Raw genomic sequence first — 16,359 nt, 5'->3', positions numbered from 1 at the left:
TGCAACACCAGGTCCAGTAGCAAGTTGCCCGCGACTCAGCCATCTAGTCGTCGTTCGCGACTCGCCCCACTCTTCTTCGATCCTTGCACCACCTGGCGTCGCATCAGCCTAATCCTGCTCTTCTCCTGTCGTCGATACAACCAAGGTTAGATTTAGGAAATTAGGAGAAATTGTGAATATATTTGTTGGCTTGCTGCGAATTTGTGAATATATGTTAACGTTGTCAATTTGTGTGTATACATTTTCTTTCAATTGTGAATATATGTTTTCAATTTTTGCGTATATGTTTGCTTGCTTGGCGCCAATTGGTGCAAAATGAGGCAAATTAGGTATTTTTTTTTAAATAAGAAAAAAAAAGAGGTATTTTTTTTTATCACAAAATCTCCTCTTTTATCACAGGAGAGGAGACCTCCTCTTTTTTATTATGCCCCCTCTAGTTGGTTTGCACCAAAATTGGATCGAAATCTCGAAATCTAGGGTCAATTTCGATTCAATTTCAATACCAAAATCGATTCGGATCGATCCGATAATTTTAAGTTGGTCGATTTTCGATTTCATGGGTTCCGTCCGGAGGGAATGCACTGCTTGGGATTCCAAATAGCACTACGGATATTAATTTAGCCTTTTGAGTGAATGGATATGCAGAAGCCAACTGCAAACCATATCAATTCCATATATCTTTTCTTTTTTCTCGATTCACTGCTTTTTTATTTTCCACAAAACTATCATCACATTTTTGCTTGCTTTATGTTTCGAATAATTCTTCTCTGTGCCTGCCAGCAAGGATAAGAAGATGCCCTTTCCTATTTGCTCACAAATTTTGACCTTCTTAATTGAAGTTGATCCCACCAATTACTTCTCCAGGAACTATTTAAAAAGAAAAGAAATGTATTTTTATTTCATACGTTCAATATTCTCTCAATGATTCTTTCAATTTTAACTACTTCTCGCTTCTACTATGTATTATCGACTTTTTAATTCTAATTTCCCTAAACTATTTTCCGCGGTGATAGTATATAAATTTAGTTTCTGCAAATAAAAATAAAATGAATCAAGGATCTAAAAATACATTTATCCTATAATTTCTGACATCCATCAATGAATGGAACAGTCGTTAATGATGGGCCATCACTCTTCAACTTTCGCAAACTTTTTTCCTTAATCTGGAGATGGACTTCCATGAAAGCAAAATATTCCATATCGATCTCCACACACTTTCACAGATTCCCACAGAATTGATTCTCTGCTTTATATAGCAACTCACCTTTCTGCTAAACTCACAGCAATCCGCGCTCTGCTGAAGTTTCACCATTTCCCCATCCCCACACAGCCTTAGATGAGTAGCAAGCAAATCGAGATCCAATTCGACGACGCAACCCCGCAGAAATGGTGCCAGCCTCTGAAAGAAGATGTGTTCGCAGCCCTAACCAGCAAGCCGATGCACAGATTGGGATCGGTCTTCAGCCCTTTGTTGTTCGGGAAATTCTTCGATCCGTCAGATGCCTTCCCTCTCTGGGAGTTTCAATCGGATGAGGTGCTGCCCAATTCCGCCCACCGCAGCGTCGATTGGTGCCAAACTGATACTGATTTTCTTCTCAAAGCAGATCTCTCTGGTCAGTTTCCTTTAAACCTTGTTTCCTCGCAATTTTCACCATCATGTTATTACTTTTTACCCTAATTTCACGCCTAAGAGGCTTAAGACTTAAGAGTTGTTTTATCTGAGGATCCACTAAGATGATTGATCACTTTTGCCCTAATTTTTGGGGTTTTTCATGATTAAATAAACACAAAGCTTCAAATGGCAAAACCTAATTAATCGAAAATCTGTGATTTAATTATTGTGAATATTATTATTATTATGTAATTGTGTATTCTCAAGATTATTGTCTGATTAGGTAACAGCAGTGTTCAAGTTTCAGTGGAAAATGGGAAGATTATGGAGATAAGTGGGCAACAAAAAGAGAGTAAGAAAAGGAACTGGAAGAGCAGCCAATGGTGGGAGCATGGGTATGTTAGGAGGATTGAATTGCCAGAGCATGCAGATTGGAGGAAATCTGAAGCTTATATCAAGAATGATTCTCTCTTGGAGATCAGAATCCCCAAACTTCCTACAAATTCCGATGCACCACAAGAAAATTAATTTACTTCTGATCTCTCTTTTATATTCATGAAAATTCTCCACGTGTGAAAATGAACTGGGACCCATTTTTTTTCTTACTCGAGTTTTTTTATATATTAGGGGCGTTTAATTTTAGCCAACGATTTTTTTTTTTTTTTTGATCAGGAAAGAGAAAAATATTGTTGTCAAGGGATGTGGTACCAGCAGTACCGTAAGATTAGTTAACGATTGATTTGATTAGTTTGAGTGATAAAGATTAAAGCATAAGTAATAATAAGTGATTTGTTAAATATTTAGTTTATCTAATTTGATTTAGGATGGATAACTTGACCTTCAATCTAATGATATCACTTCATTGAAATTGATTACTTGTTTATAAATTTAGAAGAGTAAAATTTTGAAATAGACAAAATGAATCATAAAACACAAATTATGGCCACTCATTGAAAAAACATAAATTTTGCCCATTTTTATAGCTTTGGGACGTTTTTGACCTTAATTGGGCAGACTGGGTAGGGTCAGCAGCGCGGGTCGCGTGCCGGGTAGGATCAGGCACGCGGGTCGGGTTAGGCACTTATGGCACTATTAGTGCCATAAGTGCCAACAATTTTTTTTACTCCCCCTGCCCTGTCTACCCCTCAGACCCCGACCCCACCCACCCCCAAGCCAAAAAAAAAAAAAATTACTCCCCCTGCCCTGTCTACCCCCAGACCCCCGACCCCCCCCCCCCCACCCACCCCCAAGCCAAAAAAAAAATTACTCCTCCTAGATAAAAATAAATCAAATTTTACTTTGGTTATTTTATTTTATGGCACTTATGGCACTAATAGTGCCATAAGTGCCAACGAAAATCCAAAATAAAATAAATAAAATAGTCTTTTTAGCACTTATGGCACTATTAGTGCCATAAGTGCCAAACATGCAGAACAAATATAGAAACAACAGCATTATCTAAACCCTAAATGGATAATCTAAACCCTAAATGGAACATCTAAACCTAAATGGATAATCTAAACCTTAAATGGAATATCTAAACCCTAGGGAAAGTGTTTAAAAAGGACTTTTTGGCACTTATGGCACTAATAGTGCCATAAAATAAAATAACAAAAGTAAAATTTGATTTATTTTTATCTAGGAAGAGTAAAAAAAATTGGCTTGGGGATGGGTGGTGGTGGGGGGGTGGGGTCGGGGGTCTTGGGGGGGGGGTAGACAAGGCAGGGGAAGTAAAAAAAAAAAATTTGACTTGGGGGTGGGTGAGGTCGGGGGTCTGGGGGTAGACAAGGCAAGGGAAGTAAAAAAAAAAAAAATTGGCTTGGAGGTGGGTGGTGGGTGGGGTCGGGGGGTCTGGGGGCAGGGGAGTAAAAAAAAAAAATTGGCTTGGGGTGGGTGGGGTCAAGGGGTAGATAGGGTGCAGAGAATTAAAAAAATAAAAAAATATTTTTTTTTTACTTAAGGGTATATTAGGCATATTGCCTAATTAATGGCCATAATTTGTGTTTTTTGAATTAGTGGCCAAATATTGTCTTTGCATGTTCAATATGGCCATTTGACACCATTGTTTCAATTTAGAAATGATATTTAACGCGCACTTTGTAACTCCGCATTTTGAATATTTACTTTACACCTTAACTTTTTACATCAAATTTATTCTCTGCTAGTCTTTTCTTATCAAACTTTTATTTTTTTATTTTTTTTATCAAACTTAGAATTACAAATATGTTGCTGGATACAAAATTTTGGATTCAAGTATAAGTATTAATAGGAATGTCAATTTGAGCTCGAAACTCGTGGACTAATTGACTAATTCAATTAGATCGATAATCCAAGACAGTTAGAGCTTAAATTTTTCAATCTAATAAAGTTATAATCCAAATAACATGACACCCGATAGGGTTGGCCCGAAAATAACTCGAACCCTATAGTGTTGATCCGAAAATAACGTGTTCGTCCGATTATATAAAAATTTTCTGATTATTTGATTTTCATCTCCATTACTTTACTTCTAAAAATTGGTATAATAAATTATTTTTTTCAAAAGTTTATGAAATATATTTTGATTCAATATTAGAAATTCAATATAAAAGAGTTATACGCACCATTTCACTTTTCTATGTTTTTAATCCAGTACTTAACATAAAACAATTAAATATAAGAATTAGAAATTATAATCATTTAACAAAAAAGTGTGCATCTTTATATTTTTATGAGTTGCATATTAGTTATTGTGTAAGTCGATGTTATGTTAATAATTTATGCGTGTATTTATTTGTTACAAATATAACATTATCAAAAGAATATATATTAGTTAATTTTTTAATGAATTTTCGAGTCAGACTAAACTGATGGGCTAGCCCGAAACCCGAACGTTTAGGATTAAGATTGAAAATTTAAAAGTCGGAAAATTTTCAACTTGTTTAACCCTGTACATGAATAATTCGATAACCCGATAGGGCTGATCCAAAACCCGATGAATTTCCCCGATTGACATCCCTAACAAATTAAATATATTTATACCTTGTTTGCAGACCGTTTTTGACGAAAAATGGATCTGGGGCAGAATGATAAAAATGAACCCTCTATTCACCATCGTAAAAACACAAGATAATAGTATATTTTTTTAAACTCATACTATAACATTTGTTTCAAGAATTTCTAAGATATCCCTTTTAATACACAAAATTTTTAAATCATTTAATTTTTTTGCGACATCGACGATCTGAAATATGTTTGAGCTGAATTGAGTTTTAATCTCAACATCAGAAATAAGATAAAACAATAAAAGACACAGGATTTACGTAGTTCGATCATGAAGATCTACTTCCACGGAAGATTATCGGTATTTTCCACTATATTTTGAGAGCTTACATTTTACATGGTGAAAAAATATGAAAAGTGCCCCTTAACTCATGAACCAAAGGTGTTATTTATAAGTGTAAAATTAAACTTAAAGCACTTGGGCCTATTTAACCCAAAAGTCCAATACTATAAGTTCTTTGGCCCAAACCCATTAATCTAATCTGTATCTTCAATATTACTTTAACTCTGACTTGCATCTTCTGATTCGGCCTTTCTCTTTCTTTAGGTTTAACGCAGCTCTGAATTATAATACTTAGCTCTTTAGCTTTATAATTGTTTCAGATCTGTCCAACGTGACTTTTGAACCTGCGACAATATCAAAATAATAAAAATATAATAGTTTAATTTTAGTTGTGTATGATTTATATTCGGGTCTCAAGTGGGCTTAACGTATCTTATTTGGGCCTTTCTTTAGAAGGATGAGGATCCCGAATTCCATCCTCATCAGTCTTCAACAATTTTAACTTCGAAAAACTCTTCTTAGTTACAGTTACGGTAACAGACATAGTCAACAAGATCATACAAGCTATTGCAACATTTGGATAACAATCTGCAATTTTCACAAATTCAAGAATTTCAAGAGCTGACATTATTTTATTTGACAATATCATTTGTAATATTTTTAATTCAATAAATAAACACCAGATTATCATGAGTAAAAGTAGACTTCAAATTAACACAACAATGTCTTAAATTTTCACTAACTAAAGATTTTAGAGAATTCGAATCACACAAAAAACCAAATATATGATCAAATGATTTCATTTCTTCAAATCTATATTTTAAAGAATCAATCGTCATTTTCACAACAACTGCAAAGTACTCAATTCTAAATGACTATTCGGATGATAATGAAATTTCAACACTTTCTCCCTCATCAAATTATTTTTGTCAAGTAATACGACATTCTATTGAAAATATTTGCTCTATATTCATATTAGATGCAAGACTTATAGCAATAGTCAAACTTTTATCTGAACCTTCATTCCTATACTTTTCAAAAAATGACATTAGACCTTCGAATTGTTTCATGACATAGTTAATGCACATTAAAAAAATGATATTAGACCTTATAATTTTTTGGGCCCCAATTTTTTTAATTGCTAGTAGTGTATACACAAAAAAAGTTGGGCCCATAATAATTACAAGAGGATATAAAAAATTTTGAGCCCCGAAAATTATGGACCCTGAGTGGTCGTCCATGCTCACCCATCCTTTGAGACGGCCTTGTAATGTTTTAATATAATTCTCCCTCTGTCACACTATAAGTGATCCAAAACTTTTCGGGATGAGAACTAAGGAGAATGTATAAATTGGTTAAAAGTGGCAGAGCCTACACTTTCGTAAGGGTTAAACTTTTGCATTTATAGAAACATGCACTTATAGTGGGACGGCTCAAAATGAAATACAAGTCATTTTTAGTGAGCCGAAGGAAGTAAAAAATTTCAACAGATAATATAAAATGTCGGGTAATATATTTTCCCTTGGATAATGTATAATTTTTATTTAAAGTGAGTGATACAATTTATACCACCTTATAAAAAGTGGATAAATATATTACTCTATTCGTCTCGTAAAAACATGCGTTGGCCGAGTGGCACGAATTTTTAAAAAGTATTAGATGAGAGTCATAATGGTTTCTTTATGAATAAATATAAAAAGAATTAATAAAAAAAAATTGTGGTGAGGTAGTGTGGGAAAATGAAAAATGCATTTTTAAAAATTAATGTCCGATTAGATAATTATGTATTAACAAAGAAATAAAAATATGATATTCACTTTAAGTGATAAATTTATACTTTGTTATATTATCATTTTATTTAGAGGTATAAAAAGTAAATGCTTTATAACTAAAAATATATAATGATACGAACCTTTATAAATTAATGTAATAGATGAAATATCGTTGAAGGGGATGTAGCTCAGATGGTAGAGCGCTCGCTTAGCATGCGAGAGGTACGGGGATCGATACCCCGCATCTCCATTAAGTTTTTCCTTTTCACTCAGTGTTGTTTACTTATGATGTTTAGAAGCTGAGGACAACAACTGAAAAGCTCTCACAAATGCTAGCTAGTAGCAACAAGGATAAGTTTTTTCTTCATTTTCTTTTATTTTTTAATCATGGCTCAAATAGCAGGCTTCACCACTAGAAAGAAAAGCTTATAACATCGAAATTTTCATTCGTTAAATTAGTGGCTGTGACGATCGATTTATGATACGACCATTTCATGATCAATGTTTTTCTAAAATAAATTTTAATAATTGAAATTCCAGTCGTTAATAAAAAATTTTAATAACCGAAAATTCAGTCATTAATACTATTTTTTTTAACTATTGAATTTCAGTTGTTAATATTATATTTTTTATTATTATTACAAAATAAATATTCTTTTTCTTTTTTAACGATCGAAAATTATGTCGTTAATATTTTTAGTTTTTGGTGTTATTTTATTTTATTTCTATTTTTTAAAGTTTTTTAACTACCACAAATTCTGGCGTTAATATCAATTTTTTAATACATTTTAAAGTCAATCGTTAATTCGGTCGTTAATATTAATTTTTTAATAATTTTTACAATTGATCGTTAAATATTAGTAATTTTTTATTTTAAATTATTTTTTATATTTTAGTCTTATTTTAATAGGGTTAAGTAGCAATTACACCCCTAACATTGACACCCCCATGGCGTTTATCCTTCTATATTTGACATTGGATCAATCAAGCCCCCGATATCCCAAATTCGGTGCAATTAAACCCTCCCCCAAACGGTTGTTTAACGCCTATTTTATTATTAGGATTAAGTATCAAATACGCCCCTAACATAGAAGCCCTTATGACGTCTAGCACCATATAGTCGAGGTCGGGTCAACTAAACCCCCGATGTACTTAATTTCCTCCAAATAACCCCACCGACATAACGGCCATTTAACACCGTTAACTATCTTCTTTTTCATTGGTGGTGGGACCCACGCCTTCTTCTTCACCAAGCTCACCGTTTAGATGGAGCCACCGCTTAGGGATGTAAATAAATCAAATAATTTTGGTTCGATTCAGTATTCGATTAGAATTTTTTATATTCGAATACGAAATTTATGATTCAAATATGAATACAAATACTTTTTGTGATTCGTTTAGTTATCGAATACGATTTGAGAATCACGATATTCGATTTGGTATTCAAAAATATTCGATATATATATATATATATATATATATATATATATACACTAAAAGATAAATAATAAAATAGATTTAAAGTAAAATAAATAAAAAATACTAATATTTATTAAAATAAAAGTGAATTACAATAATAGCACTATTGATAGCATTCGCATGCTTGCTTTATTTATTCAAATAATTCTAGTTAATTGAAGTGCAATGACGTACTTCTATTTATTGAAGTATTATATAAGAGTTCTTATTGATGCTTTCTTTATTCAAATGCTTACTTATGCTATCTAAACTTTTGAATATTAGGTTTGCATTATAATTTGGGAGTTGAATTTTGAAACAGAAGAATTTATTTTTAGCATATATTATTGAATTTTTAAGTAAATGTAATGTGCCTGATCTCCATATTATTTGAAATATTATTTTAGATTTTTTGTTTATTAAAATTGTGAATTGGATATATTCGAATTAAACTAAATATTAGGAATTTTTTAATAAAATAAATATTCGATTTAAATTGTATAACATACACTTGTAAAAAATGGAACGAATATTCCATTCGATTCGAGTATTCGCGAATCAGTATACGAATCGAATACGAATAGTAAAATATGATTCGAAAGATATTCGAATACCGATTCGAATATGCAATTACTTTTACGAGTATGAATCGAATCCAATGATATTCGTTTCGATTCGGTTCGTTTACATCCCTACCGCCGCTGGGGGAGCTTCAGAGGGGGACGAAGCACACGGCGTCGAAGCATCATAACCACAGAGCTCAAGATTGCCCACAAATGCGCTGGAGTCGAACTTGCGCAAGATTTGGGGGAACTGCGCCGTCAGCAAAGCCGCAAACAAGTTCATCGTCGTCGGGTGCGACACCACGGGCTACATCGAGGGACGCCGCCTCAACGGCTGCAACTACCGAACGGGCTGCACCGCCACGTGCGACGGCGAGGACGACGTCGAGAATGGGACCTACGCCAGCTTGTCTGCTGCCAGACCTCCACCACCAAGAACATTCCCAGAGTTAGCATAAAGATGGGGAGCACCAACAATTATAGGGATGTGTGGAGGTAATTTAATGAGTGTGGCTATGCTTTTGTTGTTGAGGAGAGCTCGTTTGCCTTTTCTCTGCAAACACTGACGAGTTGAGAGGCTTTCCGTGGTGGTTGATTGGGCCATCAGCAGCACAAGTTGTGCGGAGGCGAAAGCCAACTCTTTTTTCTTAATGTTTGTGGTGAAACAACGTGTTTCTGGCGAGCTTGGCGAAGTAGAAGGCGTTGGTCCCACCACCAATAAAATAAAATAAAAATAAAATAGTTAACGATGTTAAATGGCCGTTTAATCGGAGGGTTTAATTGGAGGAAATTAAGTACTTCGAGGGTTTAGTTGACCCGACCTCGACCATAGGGTGTTAGACGTGATAAGGGTCTCTATGTTAGGGGTGTATTTGATACTTAACCATAGGTGGTGGTAGTAGTAGTAGTAGTAGTAGTAGTAGTAGTAGTAGTAGTAGTATTATTATTATGATTATTATTATTATTATTATTATGATTATTATTATTATTATTATTATTATTATTATTATTATTATTATTATTATTCGTAAGTGGTGGGTCCCACCATATTTGGTGCAATTAAACCCTCCACCTTCAACCACTACCTCACGGTGACCTACCTCACCGGCGAGATCAATGGCCACCGCACCATCACCGTCAGCGCCATCGACAATGACTCCATGAACAACCTCCTCGCCAAGCACTACTCTTTTCCCACCATCAATTTGAATCTTTTTTCTCTGCCAATCCATCTTCAGAGTAGCAACTTCCCGCGCTTTATCCTTCAGCTCTTGCTTGCAAGCTTCTACAGTCAAGCGAGCCTTTTTGACAATCCGCATATTCTCCTCTGCAACAATTTCCATCTTTTTAACAGTGTTGGAAGACATCTTTTACCCACCATACTAGCTCGGAAGTCCTATTGAGAGCTCGGCATCAAAATCAAACTTGTTGCAGATTGTGCACATACAAAGGTTGCATAAACCATTTCTTTTTTAGCACAACTCACATATGCAGTCCTCTCCTGGCAATGCACTTCCACATGCTATGTTTCTGTACCTTTTGTACATGTCAATGTCAATAAGAGAAGCTTGGGAGAGGCTAACACTTGGATGCAAAAATGCTTGAATTCCAGTCTTTATAGCAACTAGAATTTCTAGCTGAACTCTGTGGGCCATGACTAGAGTTTGCTCTATCAAATCACCTCTACTTTGGACTAACTTATGAAGAAATAAGAACTCCTCTATTTGCTGTGAACCGCCCAAGCCTTTAAGAAAAGTACAGAGCTCATTTTTGAACTTGTCAAGATACTTGTTTGGGAGGTTTTGCATCTTCTCTGCTACAATGTCCACCCTCTCTCTTGGCGAGGAGGTCGTTCATGGTGCCATTGTCGACGACACAGATGGTGATGGTGCGACGGTGGTTGATCTCGCCGGCGAGGTGGATGACCGTGAGGTAGCGGTTGAAGGTGGAGGGTTTAATTGCACCGAATTTGGTGGGACCCACCACTTATGTAATAAAGAAAAAGTAAAAAGAAAATAACAAACGACGTTAAACGACCATTTGGGGGAAGGGTTTAAATGCACCGAATTTGGGACAGCGGGTCTAACAGCCCGATTTTCATAAGCTTTTTAATTTAAAATCTTGAAGAACTAATAGACAAAATAAAATTTCTTGACTAACAAAGTTTAAAATAATTCAAAACGAACTTGTTCAAAAACTAATATAGTAAAAACGATAAAATGAAAAGTAACAAGTTCAACTTAAATTTTCATAGAAATACTAAATCTCTAGTCATTCTCGACTTCCATGGCCACCTCGACTCCAGAACTGCAAAACTGAAAAGATAAAGGGTGAGCATATTGAAAATATACTCAGTGAGAAACCATGCACATATTCACATACGCTTGAACATGCAAATAATTCATATTGTCATACACATATACTGATAATCTGATGGGCGAACTGAAAGCCCCTGAACATGTATTTCAACATGGCAGATTTTCTGAACATGTATTTCTACATGGCTGAACATGTATTTCAACATGGCTGATATTCTGAACATGTATTTCTACATGGCTAAACATGTAATCACTACAAAAAAAAAATTAAAATTACCGGCGGCTTTTTCCCGCCTCTAAATATAGGGCGGCCGCCGGAAACACATTTACCGGCGGCATTACCGGCGGCGAGAGGCCGCCGGTAATTTTGTCGTCGGTGATCTCCATTCCGGCGGCATATGGCGGCCGCCAGTAAAGTCCACCAGACGGCGGCCGCACACTCGCCGGACTGCCGGAGGGTTAACGGCGGCTTTTTGCCGTCGGTAATTTTTTAAAATTTTTTTAATTTTTTTAATTTATTTATTTAATTTATTTATTTATTTTATTGTATGTCCACAATTTATTTTCGTATTTATACAGTATTGCATAACTTAGACGAACTTCCCACTCGGTCACCCATCTTACTTGTACTCTGAGCCAAGCACGCTTAACCTTGAAGTTCTTTTCGAGTGGTCACCAGTACAGAACACTCGTATTATTGATATATCTAATGCCTATTAATTCATTTAAACTCTATTTCAATATACAATATACAATATACATTCATGACCTTAGAATATGTCAAGATGACATCCAAGAGATATTGTTAATTACGGATCGGGCTCGTTTCCGTCCTTATTTTAATGTCGAAAAAATATTTAATTATTATTTAAATTTAATTTAATTTTTTTTATCAATCTAGTAACAATCTTGAATTCTTACTATGAATATATCTTAGATTAGTGATGATTGATGAGTGAATCACTAATCAAATTAACATTCTTAAGTTATAATTATAAGATTCTTACTAAGAATCTTGAATTCTTAGTAATAATCTTGGATTAGCGATGATTGATGAGTGAATCACTAATCAAATTAGCATTCTTAAGTTATAATTATAAGATTCTTACTAAGAATCTTGAATTCTTAGTAATAATCTTGGATTAGTGATGATTGATGAGTGAATCAATAATCAAATTAGCATTCTTAAGTTATAATTATAAGATTCTTACTAAGAATCTTGAATTCTTAGTAATAATCTTGGATTAGAGATGATTGATGAGTGAATCACTAATCAAATTAGCATTCTTAAGTTATAATTATAAGATTCTTACTAAGAATCTTGAATTCTTAGTAATAATCTTGGATTAGTGATGATTGATGAGTGAATCACTAATCAAATTAGCATTCTTAAGTTATAATTATAAGATTCTTACTAAGAATCTTGAATTCTTAGTAATAATCTTGGATTAGTGATGATTGATGAGTGAATCACTAATCAAATTAACATTCTTAAGTTATAATTATAAGATTCTTACTAAGAATCTTGAATTCTTAGTAATAATCTTGGATTAGCGATGATTGATGAGTGAATCACTAATCAAATTAACATTCTTAAGTTATAATTATAAGATTCTTACTAAGAATCTTGAATTCTTAGTAATAATCTTGGATTAGCGATGATTGATGAGTGAATCACTAATCAAATTAACATTCTTAAGTTATAATTATAAGATTCTTACTAAGAATCTTGAATTCTTAGTAATAATCTTGGATTAGCGATGATTGATGAGTGAATCACTAATCAAATTAACATTCTTAAGTTATAATTATAAGATTGTTACTAAGAATCTTGAATTCTTAGTTATAATCTTGGATTAGAGATGATTGATGAGTGAATCACTAATCAAATTAGCATTCTTAAGTTATAATTATAAGATTCTTACTAAGAATTTTGAATTCTTAGTAATAATCTTGGATTAGAGATGATTGATGAGTGAATCACTAATCAAATTAGCATTCTTAAGTTATAATTATAAGATTCTTACTAAGAATCTTGAATTCTTAGTAAATCACTAATCAAATTAACATTCTTAAGTTATAATTATAAGATTATTACTAAGAATCTTGAATTCTTAGTAATAATCTTGGATTAGTGATGATTGATGAGTGAATAACTAATCAAATTAACATTCTTAAGTTATAATTATAAGATTCTGGTGTTTCACGAAACCAACACCTAAACTACAAAGCTGAAATTGTAAACTATACCTAGTAGAGATGATCGGAAAGAGTAACACAAACGATCGGAAAACTGAGTGCGAGAGAGAAAATAGCTATTGTATTAAAAAATAAGAGGTAGCGTAGTTACAATGCACGAGTGCGGGCCCTATTTATAGACTACGTAGATGGGCAAAAGGGTAAATTTGCCTACAATACATGCGCCTTGCGTGATCGAAGGATAGGATAGTAATTTCATCTTCACACGGGGGCTCTGTTGGATTTGTATACTGAAAGCAAGAACGTTTTATGCTTGTATACAATGTTTCCTAAGTTCACTATCTAATCTCCTATCTGATTGTGTTCATGATTGCATATGTATGTTCTTTATCTCTATATAAGTTGATTATATGGTGTGTTGTAGATCACAGAAGACCATATAATTGGAATAACCTTAAGAGATATAATATGATCACAGCCGAAATAACTCTAGGACAAGTTATTGGTTTAGGCTGCAGTATATATGGAAGTAGTTTGTCTTGGCTACTTGTCTATACTGGTACGTCATTACGTATTGATAGGACCACAGTTTGAGATGTATTCTTCTATCTGACTTAAGTGAAGAATCAAGATCTCGGTGACTTATAAATCTTAATACTAATAAGTATTCAGATATATATATTAATTCGTATATCACTTTGACTTACTATGGGTGAAAGTTATATACTAACTCGAGTACTCTGTATCTTGGGTGATAGCGGTTAATATATGATATTTGTTTATCTGTATTAGTACCCGTATCCGGTATAGGATAATGACATCCCCTTAAGGAGCTCAATAAGGTTTATTACGCTAAACCCTGCAGGTTGATTAAGTTCAGGCGTAATAATAAAGTTTGAGTGGTACTGCTTAAGGAATTATTAAGAGATTAATTAATTTAAGCTGTCAGAGCTCTAATTAATTAATGGATGTCGGATATTTTAAATACGGAGATTTAATAAGTCTAAATACAAGCCCCGACTCATCACCGGCAATAAAGGGGTAAGTCAGTATCGGTTCTCTAGTGGAATGAACTGATATTTATAAATTAATTATGGTCTGGGCTGACCATAGATAAATTAATTTATTTGAGGCCCATCTTTATTCCTTGTATCTGGTCCCTGGGCTGGCCCAATGTCTCCTAGCCCTAGAAGAGACAGAAATCGTCCCCCTCACTAATGTAGCGCCCCCTACGTATTTTAATTCTATTAAAAATACAGCTGTCAGCTCTCAGGAAAACAGACTGATAAAAAATTAGGGTTTTGAGAGCAGAGCGGGGCGCAGGAAATCGTGAGTGGTCATTCTGTCTTGGGAATTTCCATAGCTCGTTGTCCATCCAACGTTGGGAATTGAGCGGGATACAGTCGAGAAGATCAGAGCTGGAGTCAGATTTTCGCAGGAAACCAAGTTCTGGTAGTCTCCGTAAAACGGCCATAACTTCCTCCACAGAACTCCGATTCAGACGAATCAGGCGGCCACGGAAAGCTCTTTCGAAGACGAAGAAGTCGTATTTCTGCACAAAATACGATTGGAGGTCGTTTGAGGGGTCAAACGGAGCGTTGAAGTTGGCTGACCTGTTCAGCGACAGATTGACGAATTCTTCTGAATTCTTCAGGTATTTCTGAACTCCAACGTGCAGCTGTTAAATTCATAGGAGCATGTTAGGATTAATCGTTGTATGATAAATTGATAATAATCCAAGAAACGATCATCGGGCAAAGCGGAATGTTAATTCAGTTTAATATTCCTTCAATTGGTATCAGAGCCCAGGATTAATTTCTTGGCTCTATTATTAATTTATGTACGATTAATAATGTGCGTTGTTTTTACTGCTGTTGTTCTTCGTGGTTCGTTGATTCGTGGAATACGTCGTTTGACGTTGTAATCGTTTTTCACCACGAGAAAATCCGTGGTTAGATTAGGATTTCAATTGTATTTGTTTTTCTGTTGTAAATCTGTAAAATCGAGGAACGAAACGAGGATGACGACGAATCAACGACGAGGAAGGTGTAAGGAGGTTGCCACGGACACGGTGTGGCACGGGCAGCCGCGGCGCCGAGGGCCGCGCGCGCACGGGCGCTTCGGCACCGTGCGTTGCGCGCGTCTGGTCAGGCGGCTGCGCTGCTGCGTGCTGCTGTCACCGAGGGCTGCTGGCGAGGCGTGGCGAGGCGTGGCGAGGATGGGCGAGGGCTGGAAGCAGCGGGCAGGGGCGGTGCGCGCCCGGGGCTGCGCCTGCGCGCTCTGCGCGCTGCGCGCCCGGCGGGCGGCACGCTGCCGCTGCTGTTGCCGCACGCTGGAGCCGCTACTGTCGCCGTTCGTTGCTGCTGCCGGGGACGCCAAGGCCGAGTCAGGCGAGAGCTGCTGCCGATCGTTGCCGCTGCTGGAGGTGCCGGGCCGTGCTGCTGTGCGGCGCCGAGGGTTGTTGTGCAGCGGCTGTGTTGGAAGGTGGCGGCGCCGCGCTAAGCGGCGAAACCCTAGGCGGCGCCTGTTTCTCGCAAGCCCTAGCAGTTCGCGGGTCAGAGGGGTGAAGACCCGGATCCGAGGCGCGGATCCGGGTACAGTTCGCGGGTAGGGTCTGTTGACTCCGGGTTCTGGGCCTTTGACCGCGAGTTTGGGCCGTTTACTTGGGCTGGGCCTGGGCGCTGGGTGTTTTTTGGCCCAATCTCGGTTTTGGCAGCTGCTGGACGGGCCTGGGCGACTGGGCCACACGTTTTGGGCCCAAACAAGGGCTGGATCAGTTTTTCAGCCTGTTTAGGCGGTTTTGGATATTTTATTGTCCATTTTTATTTATTTTATTATGTAATAGAATAGATGTTGGGTTTCCACGAATGGGTCACGAAGAATTTTAATTCTTTAATTTCTGTTCTTTGCATGTCGTGGTTGTTAATCCCTTATGCTCTTTACTTGCTTTTGCTCGTCTTTGCTTGTTAATATGTTTTATTAACTGCGCTTAGACAAGCATGCTAGGTTTATCGTTTTCTTAAGCATGTTTTAGAATTTTGCGAGCATGTTTTACGTGTTGCGTTCTAGAAAAGCATGTTTAGGATTATGTGTTGAGCATGATCAAAACCTT

The 16,359-nt window shown here is 35.9% G+C and overlaps 1 protein-coding gene and 1 non-coding gene across 3 annotated transcripts; both read left to right on the top strand.

Moving 5' to 3' along the window:
- Nucleotides 1–646: 646 nt before the first annotated feature.
- LOC131007786 (21.7 kDa class VI heat shock protein) lies at nt 647–2,217 on the top strand. Of its 2 annotated transcripts, none has more exons than XM_057934702.1 (2): nt 647–1,613; nt 1,896–2,217. In XM_057934702.1, the coding sequence occupies exons 1-2, from the start codon at nt 1,337–1,339 to the stop codon at nt 2,138–2,140; spliced, it is 522 nt and encodes a 173-aa protein (XP_057790685.1). In that variant the 5' UTR covers nt 647–1,336; the 3' UTR covers nt 2,141–2,217. The 2 variants fall into 2 exon arrangements, with proteins under 2 accessions (XP_057790685.1, XP_057790686.1); XM_057934703.1 differs by having other exon boundaries at nt 842–1,613; nt 1,920–2,217.
- Nucleotides 2,218–6,886: 4,669 nt separating this feature from the next.
- TRNAA-AGC (transfer RNA alanine (anticodon AGC)) lies at nt 6,887–6,959 on the top strand. The gene has a single exon. It is a non-coding gene; the product is annotated as a tRNA-Ala (tRNA).
- Nucleotides 6,960–16,359: the final 9,400 nt, after the last annotated feature.

This window comes from Salvia miltiorrhiza, chromosome 2 (assembly GCF_028751815.1).
Source record: "Salvia miltiorrhiza cultivar Shanhuang (shh) chromosome 2, IMPLAD_Smil_shh, whole genome shotgun sequence".
Taxonomy (NCBI): domain Eukaryota; kingdom Viridiplantae; phylum Streptophyta; class Magnoliopsida; order Lamiales; family Lamiaceae; genus Salvia; species Salvia miltiorrhiza.
The sequence above is the reverse complement of the archived record's forward strand: the minus strand, read 5'-3'. Positions and strand labels throughout refer to the sequence as shown.